The sequence below is a fragment of the Xenopus laevis genome, chromosome 9_10S (genome assembly GCF_017654675.1).
Source record: "Xenopus laevis strain J_2021 chromosome 9_10S, Xenopus_laevis_v10.1, whole genome shotgun sequence".
Taxonomy (NCBI): domain Eukaryota; kingdom Metazoa; phylum Chordata; class Amphibia; order Anura; family Pipidae; genus Xenopus; species Xenopus laevis.
This window is the reverse complement of record NC_054388.1, coordinates 84,407,745-84,427,143: the sequence shown is the minus strand read 5'-3', so window position 1 is coordinate 84,427,143 and position 19,399 is coordinate 84,407,745. Positions and strand designations below refer to the sequence as shown.

At 37.0% G+C, this 19,399-nt stretch overlaps 1 protein-coding gene across 4 annotated transcripts in view; it reads right to left on the bottom strand.

The window, feature by feature from the left end:
- The window catches only part of LOC121398856 (RNA binding protein fox-1 homolog 1-like), a 351,364-nt gene extending 339,509 nt beyond the window's left edge, over positions 1–11,855 (bottom strand). For 2 of the 4 annotated variants that reach the window (XM_041578303.1, XM_041578304.1), the window contains exon 1: positions 11,256–11,855. In XM_041578303.1, the coding sequence (XP_041434237.1) occupies positions 11,256–11,399 (144 nt within the window). In that variant the 5' untranslated portion in view covers positions 11,400–11,855. The remainder of the gene's footprint in view (positions 1–11,255) is intronic. The other 2 variants (XM_041578305.1, XM_041578307.1) reach the window with 1 other exon arrangement.
- Between the last annotated feature and the right edge of the window lie 7,544 nt (positions 11,856–19,399).

Genomic DNA, 19,399 nt, shown 5'->3' with positions numbered 1-19,399 from the left:
ATTTATACCTTAACACATATTTTGTGAGCATATTTACTGTACTTATGGGTACATTTGCAGTTAATTTCCAACTGATCTGTATGATGCTTGGTGAATGTGTGAACTCTCTTTCTGAGACATCTGTCCATGGAGCAGTGACCCAATAAGGCATATGGGAGGGATCAATAAAGTGTCCAGGATTGTAGTCACCTGTTGTAGCATGGAAACAGCATACCATTTATCTTACACTATTTGTCAATGCATCCTGAAAGTACGGTTATGGGAACTGTTATCCAGAATGCTCGAGACCTGGGGTTCTCCAGATAACAAATCTTTCTGTAATTTGGATCTTCATACCTTAAAGGAACAGTAACACCAAAAAATAAAAGCATTAAAAAAATAATCCCTGGCAGACATGTTGATTCAGTTCTAGGGGTGTATTCAAGATGGCAATTTTTAAAGGTGACCTTAATCCAAAAATGCTTTTGTGTCTAAGAAGATGGGTAACTGGAAGTATAAGCAGATAGGTAACTTGGAAGTATAATTGTTCCAAGTGCTTTCAGTTTACCACACAAATCAATAAACATAAGCCTCTTATCTTAGATACCTTGCATAATGTTGGAGGAAGGGGGTTAGATGAACTATAATGCTCAGAATCAATAAAATGGGCGCCAGTGGTTCTAAAAATAGACAACAACTTCTTTATTGCAGAAAAGTAGAATAATCACTTGGATGACTGCAGTTATTCACATACAAAGAACACAGCCAATGCGTTACCCATCAGGGGTCAATAATTAAACAGTGAATTCAATCAACTCAGAAGTGTCCAGTCCACAGTATTCCGGCCCTTCATGTGGAACCTAGATGAGTTACAGTAATCTCAATGTCTGTAAACCTGAATCTCTATTCCAGTGTTCCTCAACCAGTGGCTCGTGAGCAACATATTACTCCCAAACCCCTTGGATGTTGCTCCCAGTGACCCGAAAGCAGGTGCTTATTTTTTAATTCCTAGTTTGGAGGCAATTTTTGGTGGCATAGAAACAATGTGTACTGCCAAACAGAGCTACCAAATAGCCAATCACAGCCCTTATGTTGCACCACCTGGGAGTTACTCCCCAACTCTTTTTATGTCTGAATGTAGCTCACAGGTAAAACAAAGTTGGGGACCCCTTCTCTTTTCTATGGTTGGTACACCCAGTAATGCTGATCACTAGTAAACATGATCCTATATCCTATTCCTGGAATAAGCTGTTAGAGAACAAGCCTAATACTAGCTTCAACTACTGGGCCAACCTTCTGCCTATGCTCTAATTAGGGATGTAGCGAACGTCGGAAAAAAAGTTCGCGAACATATTCGCGAACTTGCGCAAAAATGCGAGCGGTTCGCGAACGGTTCGCGAACCCCATAGACTTCAATGGGAAGGCGAACTTTAACATCTAGAAAAGACATTTCTGGCCAGAAAAATGATTTTAAAGTTGTTTAAAGGGTGCAACGACCTGGACAGTGGCATGCCAGAGGGGGATCAAGGGCAAAAATGTATCTGAAAAATCTGCCTGTGTGTGCTTGGAAGAGATAGTGTAGGGGGAGAGCTGTTAGTGATTTCAGGGACACCAGTCCCACTCCCCAACACTGCTAGACTAATAGCACTGGGCTCTTATAGTAGTAGTAGTAGTAGTAGTAGTAGTAGTAGTAAAACAACAAAAAAATAAATAAAAGCAGTCCTTACAAGGACTACTGTTATTGCAGCAGTCAGCAGATGAGATCTGAAGCAGGACAGCTGCCCACTGCAGCTACATACAGAGCACTGCAGTAGAAGGTAGATTACTAGCCAGCAAAGCTACCTAAGCTTAAATGTCCCTCAAACCCCTGCAGACTTCTGTCCCTACAATAACAGAGCAGTATCAAAACGATTACTAGCCAGCAAACTTTCAACTGTCCCTGAAATCACTAACAGGCAGCAGCTCTCTCCCTACACTATCTCTTCAGCACACACAGGCAGAGTGAAAAACGCTGCAGGGCTTCGGTTTTTATAGGGAAGGGGAGTGGTCCAGGGGAGAGCTTCCTGATTGGCTGCCATGTACCTGCTGGTCTGGGGTGAGAGGGCAAAAAAAAGCGCCAACAATGGCGAACCCAAAATGGCGAACGTCGCGCGACGTTCGCGAACTTCCGGCGAGCGCGAACACCCGATGTTCGCGCGAACAAGTTCGCCGGCGAACAGTTCGCGACATCTCTAGCTCTAATCTGTATTCACTTTCCAAGGAAGGTAAAATCCAAAGAAAGGGTCTTCCCCTTTAACACAATAAAACAATGGGCAGTTACTGAACTGCCAAATAACTACTTTAACTCAGTATAAGGAAATGGCTTCCCATCTATGCATAGGACCACGCTTTGGTGTCCAAGACTCTAGGGCACAGCCTAAATAAAGGGTAAATAACTTTAGTCCCATACATTGGCATAAGAAATTGACTGTAATTCTAAATACCTTTCCAATATACATGAATGACACATTTCCAATTGTTTAAAGTTGTTTGTAAATGGTATTGCTACTGTTTTATCAGTCTGACATAGTCTGAGTGTAACAGGAGTCAGCCCTCTAAGTATTTTAATCAGCTATTGTTTCAGGAGTCAAAACCTGGAGTGCATAGAATGTAATCAGTCAAATACTCACACAGACACCATGCTGCTTTTAACAAAATTTACAATTTCAAACTTAAAAACTGTTAAAGGTATCTAATTGTTAAATACTGAGAAGCTGCTTAGATTACATTTTCTTATATTATGTCAGGGAGCCGGGAGGTCCCTCCAGGGAGGTAGTCAGGATCGAGGAGGAAGCCCTCTTGAGGGAGCAAGGTCGCGGTGTCCAAAGGGTTAATCAGAAGAGTAGTCGGGATCCAGTCAAGAGTTCACAGGCAGGCAGAAATCAGCAAAGTCCAGGCAAAGGGTCAGGATATCAATCAGGAACAAGATTTAGCAAATAAGCTCACAGGAAACCCAGGATACACTTAGGGAAAGTATTCCTATACTTGGGCGCCATTCTGGCGTCTAGATGGTGTTTTTATTTTGAATTTGGCGCCATTGTGACGTCATTGACGTCCTTGCGCCGACGTCGGCGCGCTGACGTCATCGCGCCGGCGCCGCTACCCACGTGGCGGCCATGGGCGCCGCCATTTTGGGAGGGACGCCGGCAGGGGAGGACGCGTCGCCCGGAGCTCCAGGACCTGCTCCGGGCGGCGATTGTGACATATTACTACCCAGGTGCATGGTACAAATTAATAACACTTTAAAGGAGAAGGAAAGGTAGCAAAGCAGTGTATTGCCAGTAGATTAGCCACAATAATGCAAGCTATAACATTATTTATTCTGTAGAATGCTTTACCATACCTAAGTAAACAGCTCTTTAAACTCTCTATTTGTTTAGGATAGCACCTGCCATATTTTCTTGGTGTGATATCACTTCCTGCCTGAGTTTCTCTGCTCACTCATAGCTCTGGGCTCAGATTACAGCAGGGAAGGAGGAGGGAGAGGGGGAGAGGAGTGAACTGATCATGCTCAAGCCCTGCCCTGGAGGTTTAAGCTGAAAACAGGAAGTCTGATACAGAAGCCCATGAGTACCCAATAGAAGGAAAGAAATGTGGTGTTTCTTTTAACAGAGAACTCAACATTACTTTGAGGGTTTGCTGGTGTATTTATATAGACCTTTCTAATAAAACTTACTTAATTTTAGCCTTTCCTTCTCCTTTAAGAAAGAACTCAACATTACTTTGAGGGTTTGCTGGTGTATTTATATAGACCTTTCTAATAAAACTTACTTAATTTTAGCCTTTCCTTCTCCTTTAAGAAAGACCATGTACACATTTTTTTTAAAATCATATTTACATGAGACCTTCAATTTTTTTCAAGCTATGCTTTTTTATAATAACATTTTGCATAGTGAAATCCAGCAACGCAATTTTACTTATATTGTGCGAAAATGCAGGAGGCATTCAAGGCAATGAAAACAAATTCAATTACAAATACACCATTTAGAAATTAACAAGAAAAGTGTTGCCTAACCCTTAACAACCAGTTTTGATCTAATTTTCAGTCTGCAGGTGTTTAACACAAACATGGAACGATCAAAACACTTAGATACAATGAATTTCCACAGCTGGAGCCCTATTAGATTTCTCCCACCAGCTTAACTCCATAGTCTCTGCACACAATTGACTCTCCTCTTTTGTATGATTACTTTTGCTGCAGTGCTTGGTAAAGGAATGTAATGCAAAAAAAGGCAAATGACTATGTGTCAGTCTAGTCAGAAAAAAAATGAGAGATGTTAGCAATGGAATGGCATGATTTCCTCAGGAGAGTCCAATGCATTAAATACTTCAATTTCAAACTGATAAATCAATTTCACCAATGCCTTGAAAAGACTGCAAGACCTTTAGGGATCTTTTCATATGGAAGGCTCAGCTTCAGTTCTCGCTAATGTCATTATGGCTCTTAATGCAAAGTGATATACTCTGCAGTGAAAAAGCCATTATCACATTTTTTTTTTCTTCTTCACCTTAAACGCCTGCATAACTTATGCCCTGCTTCAAACAAGAGAATTATAGTACAAATACTATTCTTCGGGCATATGACGGAAAACACAAATCTTCCAATGCCCGTAAATACAAAGTGTTAATAAAGAGATAAAAAAAAAACATTTGTAAATATTTGTCAGGCATCAGATTTTAACATCTAATTTTCAATGCAAACTATTTACATTGTCATTTAAAAAAGCAATTCTGCACTATTGCATTGTCTGCACTTTAATCTGCTAAAATTAAAAATAATACCATGAACTGTGCATTTATATTGATAGGGTATTTATTGCTATTAGTCTGCTCTACTTAGTTGATGTTTTGCTAACTTTCCTGTATTTCAGGTCTTACATGCAAAAGAAAGGATAGGAAAACATACTGACAGGTATACAGGTATAGAATCTGTTATCTGGAAACCTGTTATCCAGAAAGATCAGGCCATTTCCCTTAGCCTCCATTTTAATCAAATAATTCACATTTTTAAAAAAATATTTCCATTTTCTTAGTAATGACACAACAGTACCTTGTACTTGATCCTACCTTAGATATGATGAATCCTTATTGAATGGAAACCCACCCTGTTGTATTTATTCAATGTTATTTTTTAGCAGACTTAAGGCATGTAGACCCAAACTGTGGAAAGACCCCTTATCCGGTTCCGAGCATTTGGAATAATAGGTCCCATACCTGTAATACCTTTTCCTCCTTAGATCACCAGCTACCTCCCAATGCTAGCAGTGTATTTCCGCGTAGGCATCTGAAGAGGTGTGTTTCCCTAACTCATTCTGTTGGGTGTTGGTGTGGTGGGAGGATTAGTTGGTTCAGAGACACTGTATACAATGGCCATTAAGCTAGCCATAGCTTCACATTAGCACAGTGCACTTTTTGTTCTATTATTTTATTAACATTAGAGTTGCAAATATAGCAAAAGATATATGCAAAGGTTCGCCTATTCAATATGATGTGCTTCACATGCCTGGAGACTGTCTTTGTTTACACAAAGTCCAATACTGCCCCCTTTGGAGAAAAGACAATTCAAATAATATTTTAAGTAATACATACAAAATCAGGATCCTATAAAAAGCAACCTGTTGCTTGCATCATACACATCCAGATGTGTGTGCAAATATGAGGTAGCCTACTAGACTTCAGCATTATTCAAGAGCCAAGTATGAAACAACAGATGGTGAATGTGAAATCTTTGACTGATATTTTTCATGTATTGTAGCTATGAACATACATACTGAAAAAGTACAGGGATCCATTATACGGAAACCTGTTATCCAGAAAGCTTTGAATTACAGAAAGACTCTCATTGATACATTATAATCAAATAATCCAAATTTTGAAAAACTATTCCTTTTTATCTGTAATAATAAAACAATACCATGTACTTGGTCCAAACTAAGATATAATAAATCCTTATTGGAAGCTATTCCAGTTTATTGAGTTTATTTAATGTTTGTATGATTTTCTAGTAGACTTAAGGTATGAAGATCCAAATTACAGAAAGATCTGTTATCTGAAAAAACCCCAGGTCCTGAACATTCTGAATAACAGGTCCCATACCTGAATAATCAGCATACAAAAATTAAATGTACCTAAGCACATTGATCACATTTTAGTTCGTTTACGAGTGTTTAAAAAATGCAGGTTTTATTGAGATCAGTGTTGCAGAACGTTGTTCTAGATCCTGTATGCTCAGAATTATTACAGAATTCACATGGCTGCATGAGATTGTGTTAAACGGTCACCTCCTGGGTTTACATGACCCACATATTTCTCATGTTATTGGTATAACTTGCATGTGTTGTTTTAATGTTGTTTTATCATTTTGTACAGCAACTGCTTACTAGCACCTGCATGCAAGATTTATCATATGGTGACTTCTATAATTTCCTGCAGAAGCTTGCCTCTTTCTAAAAATACCACTTTGAGGAATATAGTTAATGTGATTTTTTTTTTAAATTAGAGCTTGAATGAACAATTGCCCATAATGCTTAACATTTCCTCTTACTATCATGCAGGAGTGGATTGTACAGTTGTTATTGTTAGACTTAAACTTTGGCAAGACCCTGTTACCGACTTTGTACATTATAATACATAAAAAGTAATTATTATTTGCTAAATATTCGTAATTGCAGACACAGAGGCAACTGTTTTAAATGCATGTGCTCTTTTTGAGAAGTTGGCTTTTAAACATTTATGCATTTCAAACGTATCTGCTGCAATGCAATAATAGCATTGCTTTTTCACTGCTTCCCTTAGGCAACTGACCCGAGCAGCTGATACCAAGAATTGCAACTACAGCAATTTATAAATGCCAATACATTGTTGTATACGTTAAGACTTACTAGCTTCAGACACTGTTAATGCTATACTATTCTATTTGAATTTTTAATATGATCAAAATAGATGAATATATCCAAATACTTCAAGTCTGAAAACGGTCAACAGTATCTGCACCTCAAATTGGTCCTACTGCAATACATATAATGCAATTCATCATTAAGTTTCAATGATTCAATGATAAACGTAAGTATTTGTAACCTTTTGCCAGGGTCATGAACCACTGTAAAACACTATATTATTCTGTAGATAGACAATTAAAATGTCTACTATTGTTCACTATATTATTCTGTAGATAGACAATTAAAATGTCTTTAACATTCATACTTATTAAACGTTAAAAAAACCTTAATAACTTGATTCCACACACCCTCTTTTACTGTTATGTGAACTTCAGTTGCCATGTAATTAATACACTAACTAATCATTGTGCATACTACTGTTGCAATTTTCTCTTTTTTGTAAACAGAAATAATTTGTTAGAATTTGCACAGGAATAAAATAACCCACTGCTAATATAGGCTGCGGATGTTTAAATGAAAACAACACATTAAAGTAAGATAATGAATGCAAGTTGATATGTACTCTAAAGAGAGCACATTTTTTTCAAAAGAAGGCTTTGTTTGGAATCCCAGTGCTGAAATGAGGCATTGAGGGCAGGTGTATAGAAGTAAATAATGCTAGCAAGGAAAGAAACAGCAATTCAAAGTAAAACGGGGAAATGCTGCAGTGAACTATGGCTTTTTTTTTTGTTTGTTTTTTTTTTTGCTTTTGTTGATTGTTTTCACTTCATTCGCCAACAACAGTTCAAAGAAACAAAGTCAAGTGGTCATTAATTAGATGTTGCACCATTTGCTGTTTGTTAACTCTACTTACTGTTATTGCCCTTTAATTTCTTTTTTGAAAACCATCTTGGGGTTAAGGTGATTGTTACTGAAGTTCTGAAGTGGCACTTAATAAGAAAGCAAAGGGATGCGACAAGTGCTCTCATACAGGTATTATGGAAGCGGCATTCTAGTAAATGAAACATTTGTCTGAAAAACTAAACAGTTATTTTATATTTTGTTAAGGCAAAGCTAGACTTTATTTATTTATTTATTTGTTTATGGAATGACTCCAATGCAGGGCTGACTCTGTGTATTCTACTATTTCAAACAATAATGCGCAGCCTGTATTGGCTTTGTAAACACACTGGCAGAATATTTTGTACTTGAAAAGGCATGGAACAAGGCAAGCACACTTTTTTCCCTATTATGCTCAGCAGTAAAATAAATATAATGATATACACAAATACACAGCTTTCTGTGGCTTTACACATCTATAAGTGTTATGCTGTTTTCTTTATAAAGTAAGGCATTTTGCATTTAAATCAACTAATTCATGGTTTTAGTCAGAATAGGCAAAAAGCAAGGAATTTGTAAATGTTATATTTCTCTGCATACTCAAGGTATTCACATCTTGGGCAGCATTGCAATAAGAAGGTATGTCTGAATGTTCATCGCTTATTTATATAACAGATTAGAAACAGAACAGAAGACGAAAAATCATAAATTTTAGGAAAGAGGACACAGGGTCTGATACACAAATGCCTGCTAGGTACACTCACACACATACATGTGTGCACACAAAAACACACACATACACAAATGGGGAAAATTAGTAGAATGAATGAGGGTTGCGTTGTATAGATATGTAAGGAAAGATATTTCTTAACTGTGAGTGAAATGATACTTATTAATGAGACAACTCATTTGCAGATACCACAGTTAACACATTTTTTTAATTCTGTCACAGGTCAATATATTAAAAAAAAACATTCTTTTATGCGTTGTTGTATCTCTGGCAAGCAGCACTTTTACCTTGAGTTTATATCTTAGATCCCTTAACACTATTGCCAGCTTTTTCAAAGAGTATACTATATAAATGTTTTCGTAAGCAGTATAAACGTGTATCTGATTCATGTCAGAACATATCAGTTTTGGTTGATACAGATTAAATAAATATGCCATAACTATAACTCATCACATTCTTAATGACTGTATTTAAATGAATCCATTCTACTGTATTTTAGGCTTTAGACATTAACCTTGGTGTAAGTCTTAACCGCAGACCAGTATTAAGCTAGTTATTGCTGCAGATAAAACAGACTCATTAGCATAACTGCAATTGTTCTTTAATGTAGTATTTCTCTGCCCCTATAAGTATTCCTACCGCTCACTTGGAAATATACTCTCAAGAAACAAACAATAACAAAAAGTGTTGCCTAATGCGCAGGTTATGACTAAGCAAAGCAGATGCATGGCTAGATTATGCAGAAAAGCATAGGTTGCACAAATCTTAACTGCCACCTAATAAAACATTTCAGGATGAGCTCTGGAGTGGATTAAGCAAGTGAAAGATGTATTCTGAAAGTAAAGGACAGGCAGCTATTAGGAAGGAGGTAATTGAAAAGGCAGTCTATAAAAGTTGATGTATTCAGCATTTATCAAATGGAAATTTGGATTCCGAATGCAAACACACGAACACCCTCCCCAAAACCATTTTTATAATCTTTTTACACACATACATCCTTTGGCATACATATAGTAGAGCATATTAAGTTTCACAGAAAGGTTGTTGTCCCTTCCACTCTACTGCTTTTTTTATGTGCAGAAAGTCCAAGCTACTGTAAGACACCAGGAAACTATTAAACCAATCTTTTAGTATTCAAAGCATTATAGGTGCTGCAGTGCTATATAAAATAAGAACACGGTAATCCTTCTTATTCTCATCCCCAAAGTATTAAAACAATTAGTACTGCAGTTATATATACCAGTTAGTGCATCTGGATTGTATACACCTTAGTAAAGTGTACTTCTGTAACCTTTCTTAAAAAGCAAGTAAATGTGACAACATTGTTATGCAAAAGCTGAAAAAGAAATGCTTGTTTTTATAATAAATACAGATTGGAATAAGTCATACGTGTGCATAAACAGAGATAGAGGGGAATTCTCCTTACAGTTGGTTGTACAGCTGGTTATACAGATGTGCAAGTAAATGGCTTCCTTAGACATACAGTAGTTAGTATCAAACTCCTGTATCATTGTGCTATATATACAGAATGTTTTTATTTACGTAAATTATTATAGCAACACAAACGGGTACAATGCATCTTTAGTGTACACATGTAAATCAAGAATTGAATATAGTGAACCTAATAGTGTGTGTTTGTATTATGCATATACTATGCAGTAACACTATAGATATACATATACTGTAGATGCCTGTGTACTGCAGTATGAGCTATACTACATTAAAACATAGATGCACCCACGTGCATGTGCATATATATGCAAACATATCTACTTCAAAAGCATGTAAAAATGTGCTGATATTATAAATATATGACTGCATATTTAATTGAGTATGCATGCAAACAATATAACAAAGGTTTACAAAGCCTGTTAGCATGAGATGTCCAATTTCGTACTCTATGTAAACACTTTAGAATTCATAGTAATATGTGCAGTTTTCAGCTGACAAAGATGACCATTGCAAAGATTTACAGTCCCAGGTGAAGACAAGACATGAACCCTGGCCAAGATATAGAGAGATTAGAAAATAGACACCCTCTCCCTGATTAACTCTATGACATTGTTACAAAAGTACAAAAGAGCATAGAGCAGAATGGCATACTTTTTACAATTAATTCTTTCAGACAGCTGCACTGAAAATTAGACACATAATAAGCTGCCTTAAAGTGAGCTAGGCTAAATAAACCTTAATCCAGCACAAAGAGAAAACCATTGACTTTTTATTGGGTTAATTGATAGCTTTTGTGTTCACAATAGGATACATTTAAATGCCATTAAAGAGCATTATTGGCTTGCCATAAAAAAAAAAAGAGAGAGAAACAAAACTGCATCACTATACAAACATTTCATCGTGACTGCAGCATAGTGCCCAAATATATAACTGCAGGATCTATACTGCTGGCAAAATATTAATAAATTAGTCAAACAGTACCAATAATTTGAAACCGTAGAACATTGCATTCTTTCAATTACAACATGTAAAACAGAAGGAATGGCTTTTTGACAGCAGCATCAATGCAGACATATCTAGATGCTACCTTAGCCTTAGCCTCATAACCTAAGACATCCAGGCATCTATTATGAACAAATCTCTGCTAGTTTGCTTTCCTCCCCAACCCCCATCACTACAGATACACATCCAATGGCTGATAAAAAAAAAAGCATGTCATATTTGGAATAGCACCAGCAGAAGTGCTATCACAGTTGTTATAAAGCATGCAATAGAATGCTTTTAGAAGTTAAAAGGAATGTAGCAATGCAGTAAGAACCATGCAAGGTAAAACTTACCTGCTGCAAGTACATAAAAGTCAAGGCACAAGAAAGCTGTGGACACATTCCCACATTTGGCAGTGCCACACAAGTTGCACCCGTCAGAGGATGCTGCATGGTGTTGCTCTGGAGTCGGCGTAGAACAAGTGAAGCAGCTAGCATGCAAGCACGTTTGTCCTGTCTTGTCAGCAGGTTTTCAGTGTTTTTTTTTTTCTTCCTCTTTTCTCTTTTTTTTGAAAGCTGCTTTTCTTTAAGTTTAAAAATCCTTTGTTTGCTTTCCTAGTTTTGAAAATCTCTGTTCATTTGTCAGTTAAGGCAACTAGGCAAATTAAAACTGAAATTGCTTAAACTGGATGGAAGAAGGAGGGGGGGGATAAGATTTAACCAAAGCCTGCAGCCTAATGAAGAGTCAGTGTAACTTCCTCAATGACAGTGAAGCGCTGGAGCTCAGCGTCTCCCAACAGGAGCTTGCTGACTAGCACAGAGATTGACTCACTGAAGCTCAGTCGGCTGGTGCTGATGCTGCACGCCTTCTCATTTGTCAAATGGGTCCTAGGGCAGAGGCTTTACCACTCACCAAAATTCAAATACTGCATTTTTGAAATCCCCAGGGAGGGTGGAGAGAAACGGAGAGAGATCGAGTGAGCTAGTGAGGAAAAAGGAGGAAGCGAGGCAAAGAGAGCAAGCTACTGAATGAGAAAGCTGCAGTAGAGATACATGTGAGATCTGAGCAATTAATGTAGTTGCTCAGCTGGGACCTAGTGTCTGTTATAATTTCTTATGCATTGCCGCTGGTCAGCTGATGCAACATGAAATCTATATATTTTCAGCTTTATGTTTACACTGATCAGCCACACAGAGGCATTAAACAGCTCTGCAGCTATCTATTGGCAGCTATGCACCAGAATGATTTTTTATTACATCTGTATTACACTCTGCATGCAGACTGCTTTTCCATAGATATAGCATGATGGTTTTTTTTTTTTTTCATCTGTGCATCAAATTGCTTCCTATCTATCTCAAAATAAGGTACCCCCACCTTTTAAGACACTTAATGGCTTTGTAACACTTTCAATTGTTTTACCATTTACAGTAAGTGTGTGTTGTATTCAGAGATTCTGTAACTCTCTCAGGTTCCCTTTTTAAATTCCATTTTCTTATTTATTATTTCAAATTTACTTTTCAGCATGTGATAGAATGCCTTTTATTTTAAAATTAGGATTCTCCTAGCAGGTTCTGCTTTTGTTTTATTGAATGATGATCATTTATTAGTAGATCAAATTACCCTTATGAAATAAAGCATAAAAGTGGCTTGCAGCTTGAAATGTAAACACAGAAAGTGCTGTACAGCAAAGCTTTATCACTATGATTTCCCATTGCCAGGGATAATATCCAATATAAAGATTCCAGTCCAGCAGCACACTGAATTAGTGAAAAAATAGTGACAGGTTTTTTTTAATAGCTCAGTATGCTGCTGGACTAGAATCTTTATATAATAGCTCTCAAAATAATGTCCTTGTACTTTCAAAACTTCAGTAGACTTTTGGGGTGATCAGTTTATTGTAATGAGGATATTTATATGTAATTTTTTTATAAATAAATGTTATAATCGACTATAATTATGTAATAAAAATGGAAAATGATACAAAAATTATAAACTGGTGATACTGTTATGTTTTTCCCTTATACGTCTCTCATCCTTCCATGAAAAAACATCTCATAGGGATGTATCTACATCATAGTTTCAGGTGTAATGTATATGTATGCTTAACAATCCCTTGTATTACATCTGATTTCAAAAACCAACAATTGACTGGAACCTCACATTTTCAGGTTTCTGCAAGGTACCCTGCAACCCAAAACACCTTTATTAAATTTAACCTTTGCCTTTTCATTGACTTTCAAACTAGGAAATAGGCCCTATATTATTTACCTATGGACCTGCTTATTATTCACTTATCTATTGTACTAATTCGAAAAATAAGATTTAACATTTTTTTTTATAAAAATTATATTTTGTAACTATCCCCCATTTTAAAGCTGTTTCAGAACCACAGCAAAAAGGACAGCTATTTTAAAAGTTGCCTATATATATACCAGTGTCCGTTTGGATACCTAAATTCATGAAGAAATATGACGTTCATGACGAATGCTCTAAAAACATAGACACGGTTAAATAAACCAAAGATGTAAACAACAATTTTGTAAATGAAAAAATAAATATTATACATATTGAAATTTTAGCAACCTTTTTACTGTACTTTTTAAGCTGAAATATATCTCCCTCTTCAAGTCCAGCACCTTTCTAACACTTTTCCCCCAGACACCATCTAGTGCTCAAAAAATTACCCCAAAAGGTTATTCCTGAAACAATTGTGTGATCTTAATAATCAAGGTTTTAAACTCAGTTTAAATGCTGTCTGTTGATTGTTGGACCAAAACGGGAATGTTTCTATGCATATTCTATTATGGACTAGTATAGTTTAGATAGCATTTATACCTATGCAATAGAAACCTCAGCATATATCTATAGCTTCAAGATCAATTACCATGCACTGTAGCATAGCCAGTTAATTTCCTCTCCAAGGAAAAATTTCTTTATATGACATGTATTTTTATAAAAAGAGTTTTACACCTTTTCTTGCTTTAGTTTCTTCATAAAAATCAGGCAGTAAGAATCAGTTTGCCTTTTTATGCATGTAAGTTGTTTTTCTCTAAAAAATTAAGTACAGCATTCTTTTTTAATATAATCAACCTCAACCTGGTAATGAGAGCTTATTATTGGATCCTGATAAATTATGTACTGTATCAACAAACTCTACCTCAGGATGCAAATACCCCAAATTTTAAACAGAATATTTTCATAAATTAGTAGTAGACTATAGATATATTTGACATTAATTGATGCCCTTAATGATTCAAATATCCACATTTCTTTTAATAGATAAAGAACAATCAGACCACATATAGATTTATCTGATGTTGGCTTGGGAAATGTATTTAATTTCTTTATGGTCTTATACTGTATCAATTTTTTTTAAAAGACCCAGTGTTGATTGTGCAGTCCATTCAACAAATATTGAACAAGAATTATTCTGGTGAGACTTTGATAGAGTAAATATTTTGCGTAAACCACATTTTTTGTAGCAGCAAATGCAATGTATCTCCCATTTTCTTGGCTGTATTGCTTTGCATCTTTGTTCTTTATTCTTGAAGTATTCTCATTAGATAAGAGTTGTGTGGGCACAGCCAGAAACAATTAAACAGAATAAAAATCAAATCTACAAATCTTAACTAAATAGAAGAAAAAAAAAGAAACAAGGTAAAAGATAATGCTGCTAATGAGGCCACCATGGCACTAATCCTAATCCTAATATGTTGGCCTTCAGTGGGTACTTTTGGTCATATTTTATAAATCAGCACTAACATGCATGCTTGCTTTTCTTGGGAGGCATGTTGTCTACCTACTATGCACTCCTTCAGGCTATCCCACCAAATTCTGGCTTTTTTAGAGCCAGCAATACTTCCAAAATCAACTCCTATTATTCAAGGTAAAACAAATCAATAAAGAAGTTGCTTTAAGTACCACTACCTGTACCTCACAGAGGTTTGGTCTCTACTTTGCTATAGTTTAGATGTTTTGTAACCAATAGCAGTTACTGAGCTGACCTAATAATGCACACGCCCTGTCTCCTTAATTATCAAACACAATAAGCTCTAAAAACACTAACAATTTTTTTTTGTAAAATAACCTATATAGGATCCATTATTAGAAGAAGACAGACTTATTTCCATAAAGCCCCAGAGAAAAACTATTTATCTTATACTTTTAATAATATGCCATGTTCTTTGAAATGATATACACCCCTATCACAGTCAGAACCGCCATCAGAAATCACAGGGCCCCATACGACAAAATTTCCTGGGCCTCCTGGGCTGCACCCACTGCAAGCCCTACCTACAGGTCCGCCCTCCCCACCCCACAGCTCCGCCCCCCCACCACACAGTAAAAAAAACAAAGAAAATATTGGTGGCTAGGGTTCCCACATGTTAATAAAAAATAAAGATATTGGTGGTCAGGGCCCCCCATAAAAAACATTTGTGGCCAGGGCACCCCCATTAAAAAATATTGGTGGCTAGGACCCCACATGAGAAAAAAAAAATGGTGGCCAAAATTGGTGGCCAGGCGCCCCGCCCACATTATAAGAAAATTGGTGGCCAGGGCTCCTTAAATGTCCATGCCTTCCTGAAGTCAGCAGCTCTCAGAAAGATGGGGAGCCCGGCTAATCAAGTAAGTGTGGCGTGGCCAGGCCCCTCTTACCCTCGAGCCCCCTACAACTCTCCCCTCTGTCCCCCCCTGATGGCTGCCCTGATCATAGTCACTGCTGGAAAATGGGGGGTAGAATTATATTCGGATTAAAAACATTTGTAAGAAGAACACATTTGTTCAATTCTACTACTACTACTACTGCTACTACATATTTACGCATTTTAACTACTACGAAGATTGTAGCAAATGTCACTTGTTATACCAATGTGACACACCAAGTAAATGCATCAGAATATTACTGGTGGAAGTTATAGGGGCAGATTCACTAACGGGCAAATTTTCGCCAGCGTCAGCTTCACATCCCTCACACCACTTCGCCAGGTGCAAATGCAAAGTTTCATCCTGGGCATCGAACGCTGGCTAGTTTTAGCTAGTGTGATCTTGTGCTTAGGTCAATTTGCTTAGGGCAGGAAATTAAGGGGGTTATTTGTTAAACTCCAAATGCAAACGTCACAAAATTAGAATTTTAAAAAAATCACAAATTTATTAAATTTATTAAACCCTGAGGATGGAAAAGTCCAAATCTGAAAATCCGGCATCTCAGACCTGTCGAGGTTGCATATAAGTCAATGGGAGAAGTCCCAATGATTTTTGATGTGCGATGAGTTTCGTGCAATAGCTCAAATTTTTCAGAGTTTTCGGGTAAAAACTCTGGAAAAACGTGAAATTCAGATGAAAAAATCCGAAAAAAATCGTGAAAATCAGATTTTTTCCCGCAAAGCAAATTTTGGGAAAATATAATAATAAATAAGCGGAAAAAAAACCAAGCACATTTGATCACAGTTTGTAGTATAAAATATTGAGATAAATTCGGACTTTGATAAATAACCCCTTTAAAGCTGTATGGTGGTCTTTATTATAAATGTTGGTGCAAATGCTTGAAGTTACCACTTTTTATTACACATGTCCAGGGAACCTTAATAAAGACAAGAGAGTTAATATAATGCCCTAAACATGAGCCTACTGTAAAATTAATGTTCCATATGTTATAAAATATGTGGAGAAAACTGGTTACCCAAAAAAAGTCTAAGTCAGGACTTTTGCAGCCAATCCCGCTTAAAAAAGGAAATGTCACCAGCGTTTTGAACTTTAATGCATTTTCGGCACACAGGATATGATGTAAGTGACAGAAGATTGAGGAAGATCTAGTTTCTTTTTAGTATTCACCTGGTCTGAGGTGATGAAGTCAACTCTGACTAAAGAGGTTACGTTCAGTAAAATATGCACTTAAGTGAATTTGCGGAGTAATGAGTGTTGACAGAGCGAAAAGTCGCCTGGCCATAGAGTGTGAATGAAAGCTAGCAAATTGGTTAAAGCTAGCAAATTGGTGCATGTACAACGTTGGCGAAAAGTCGCTAGCGTTAGCCACTTTGCCCTTTAGTGAATCTGCCCCATAATGTGTTGCTGATTTTTTACATAGCAAATTCCTTCTATGTACCTACAGTTATTGCTTTGCTCTGACATATTTCACACCTGTCATCTCTACATTGTCTACTAATTTCAAATATCTTCCACACTTTCAATTTTCCACTTTGACCTTCCGTGTTGAGAGGAAAGTCTTGAGTTCACATAATGGTCCATTCTACAGATTTCAGCTTGATAGCATAACTCTATAAAAATACAAATTTCCACATTTGAAACTAATTTTAATTGTATAAAATAGCAGAATACATTTTAAACTAAATCTGTTGCCAGTGTTCGGATGATGGCATAAAACATTGATGTGCATTGTTTCTTTAAATCACAATTCATCACTCGTCCATTCCTTAATTCCTTTATATAGTATATCAAGGTAATAGTGTTCACCCGTGAGAGTACCTAAAATAGATTTTTCAGGCATTCCTGATTTTTAGATACAGCTGAGATATATGTCAAAAGCCATTGCCTGCACATATTTTAAATTATTTTAAGCAGGATTATTTGAAAAGTCTACATTATGCAGCTGCTTTCTACCTCACTGGGCAAACATGAGGACACCAGTTATGGATCTGCCACAGAATGGCTATTGGTTGCTACAAATGTAAATCAGATGTAGGGGTGGCTACATAAATTACTACTGAGAAAAGCACAATATACAAATGACATTGAAAACAAATGATAATCAAAAATAATGTATATGTAAATGTATAGGTATTATGTAGAATGTTCTATGCTCTTCCAAGTAGTTATAGGAGTCTATCCCTAATTTGCACAGAAATAAGGCAAGATCAGGGATACTAACCTAAATTTATGTCTTTTATATGTTCTGTGCCCAGAGGGATATAAAAAGTAAAAGGTATTAGCATCTTACACAGTTTTTCTCTTGTTTCCTTTTATAATATTTCTATTTATTCGTTTTTTTATTACAGAAGCGGCCACTGTTTAACACACAAATATAAATGTTATAACATTTTCATGAATAATATATAAACTATGAAAACCATAAGAGGCTAAGGGAGGGAAAGAAGGAAGGACTTGGATAGAAGGCCCTGATTCCCCTTGCAAAAGAAAATAATATAAAATAATCCTTTAAGAAGTTTACAATTTCACTGGGGTGTAGAGTCTCTGAATTGTATAAGATTAAAAGAGTATATCATTTAGATTTATTAGGGCTCATCTGCAAATGGACAAAGGTCGACCTGACATGTTCTACAGTGCTTTACAGAGTGTAAACATCAGTCCCTTTCCCAGTGGACCACATACAACTAGTGATAAGCGAATATGTCCCGTCAAAGGTGTTTTTTCACTGTGACTGAATACACAAACTTTGGAGAGTATGGGGCAAATTCACTAAGATTCGTAGTTGCGCCAGGCGCAACTTTGCCGCGCTTCGCCGCACTTCGCCAGGCGTAGTTTCGCCAGCGCTCCGCAAATTCACTAAAATCCGAAGTTGCGCACAGGGGTAGCGTAAGGTTGCGAAGTTGCGCTAGCGTTGATTCGCTAAGTGAAGCGAAGTTACGCTAGCGAAGGTTAATTTGCATATGGCGCCAAATTCAAATTTCAATGGAGGAATACGTATCAGCACTACAAATGCCTAGAAAACCTTCAAAACATCAAATAAAATTTTTATTTTGCCCTACACATGTGCCCACTGTATAGGTAAGTTGCCATGAGTCAGGAAATGTAGGGGGGAAGGAGGGGAGCCCTAAAAAAAATTTCGATCTTTTTCAGCCTATCACCCATAATGTAGAAAACACACCAGCGGTTTTTTTTTACTTTTTTTGAAGCAATCCCTATCCACTCTATTGCGCTTCGCCTGGTCTGAGGTGGCGAAGGAAGTCTAGCGTAAAAGGTAGCGCTCAGTACACTACGCGCGTTAATGAATTTGCGTAGTTACGTCCGTAGCGAAAATTCGCCAGCCGTAAGGGTGCGAAGTAACACTAGCGAATCTACGCCAGCATTCGTTAGTGAATTTGGGAAGCAACGAAAATGCCCAACGCTAGCGAATTGACGCTAGCGTTCGGCGCTTAGTGAATTTGCCCCTATGGGTGTTTTTTTGCAGCAAAACCTGGTGAAAAATGTAACTACATCATCACTACATCACAGTCACACACTATGGCCAGTTATATCAGTAACTAATTAACTTGGAGTGTGGGAGGAAACTCACTCAGACACAAGGAGAACAAATATACTCCTTGCAGATAATGCTCTTGCTTGAACTGAACCACTACAAGGTTTAACCATTGTGCCAACATGCTGCCCATATATTCTTCTTAGCAACAGGCAGTTTATATTAATGTGCCTGTCCAACCTGTTTTGATTAATTGCTCTCTGTTGCATGCAAGGACAGAAAGGAATTACAGGCCAATTGAACCTGGTGGTAATTCTAGGGTTCTCTCTGTGTGTGGTGCCA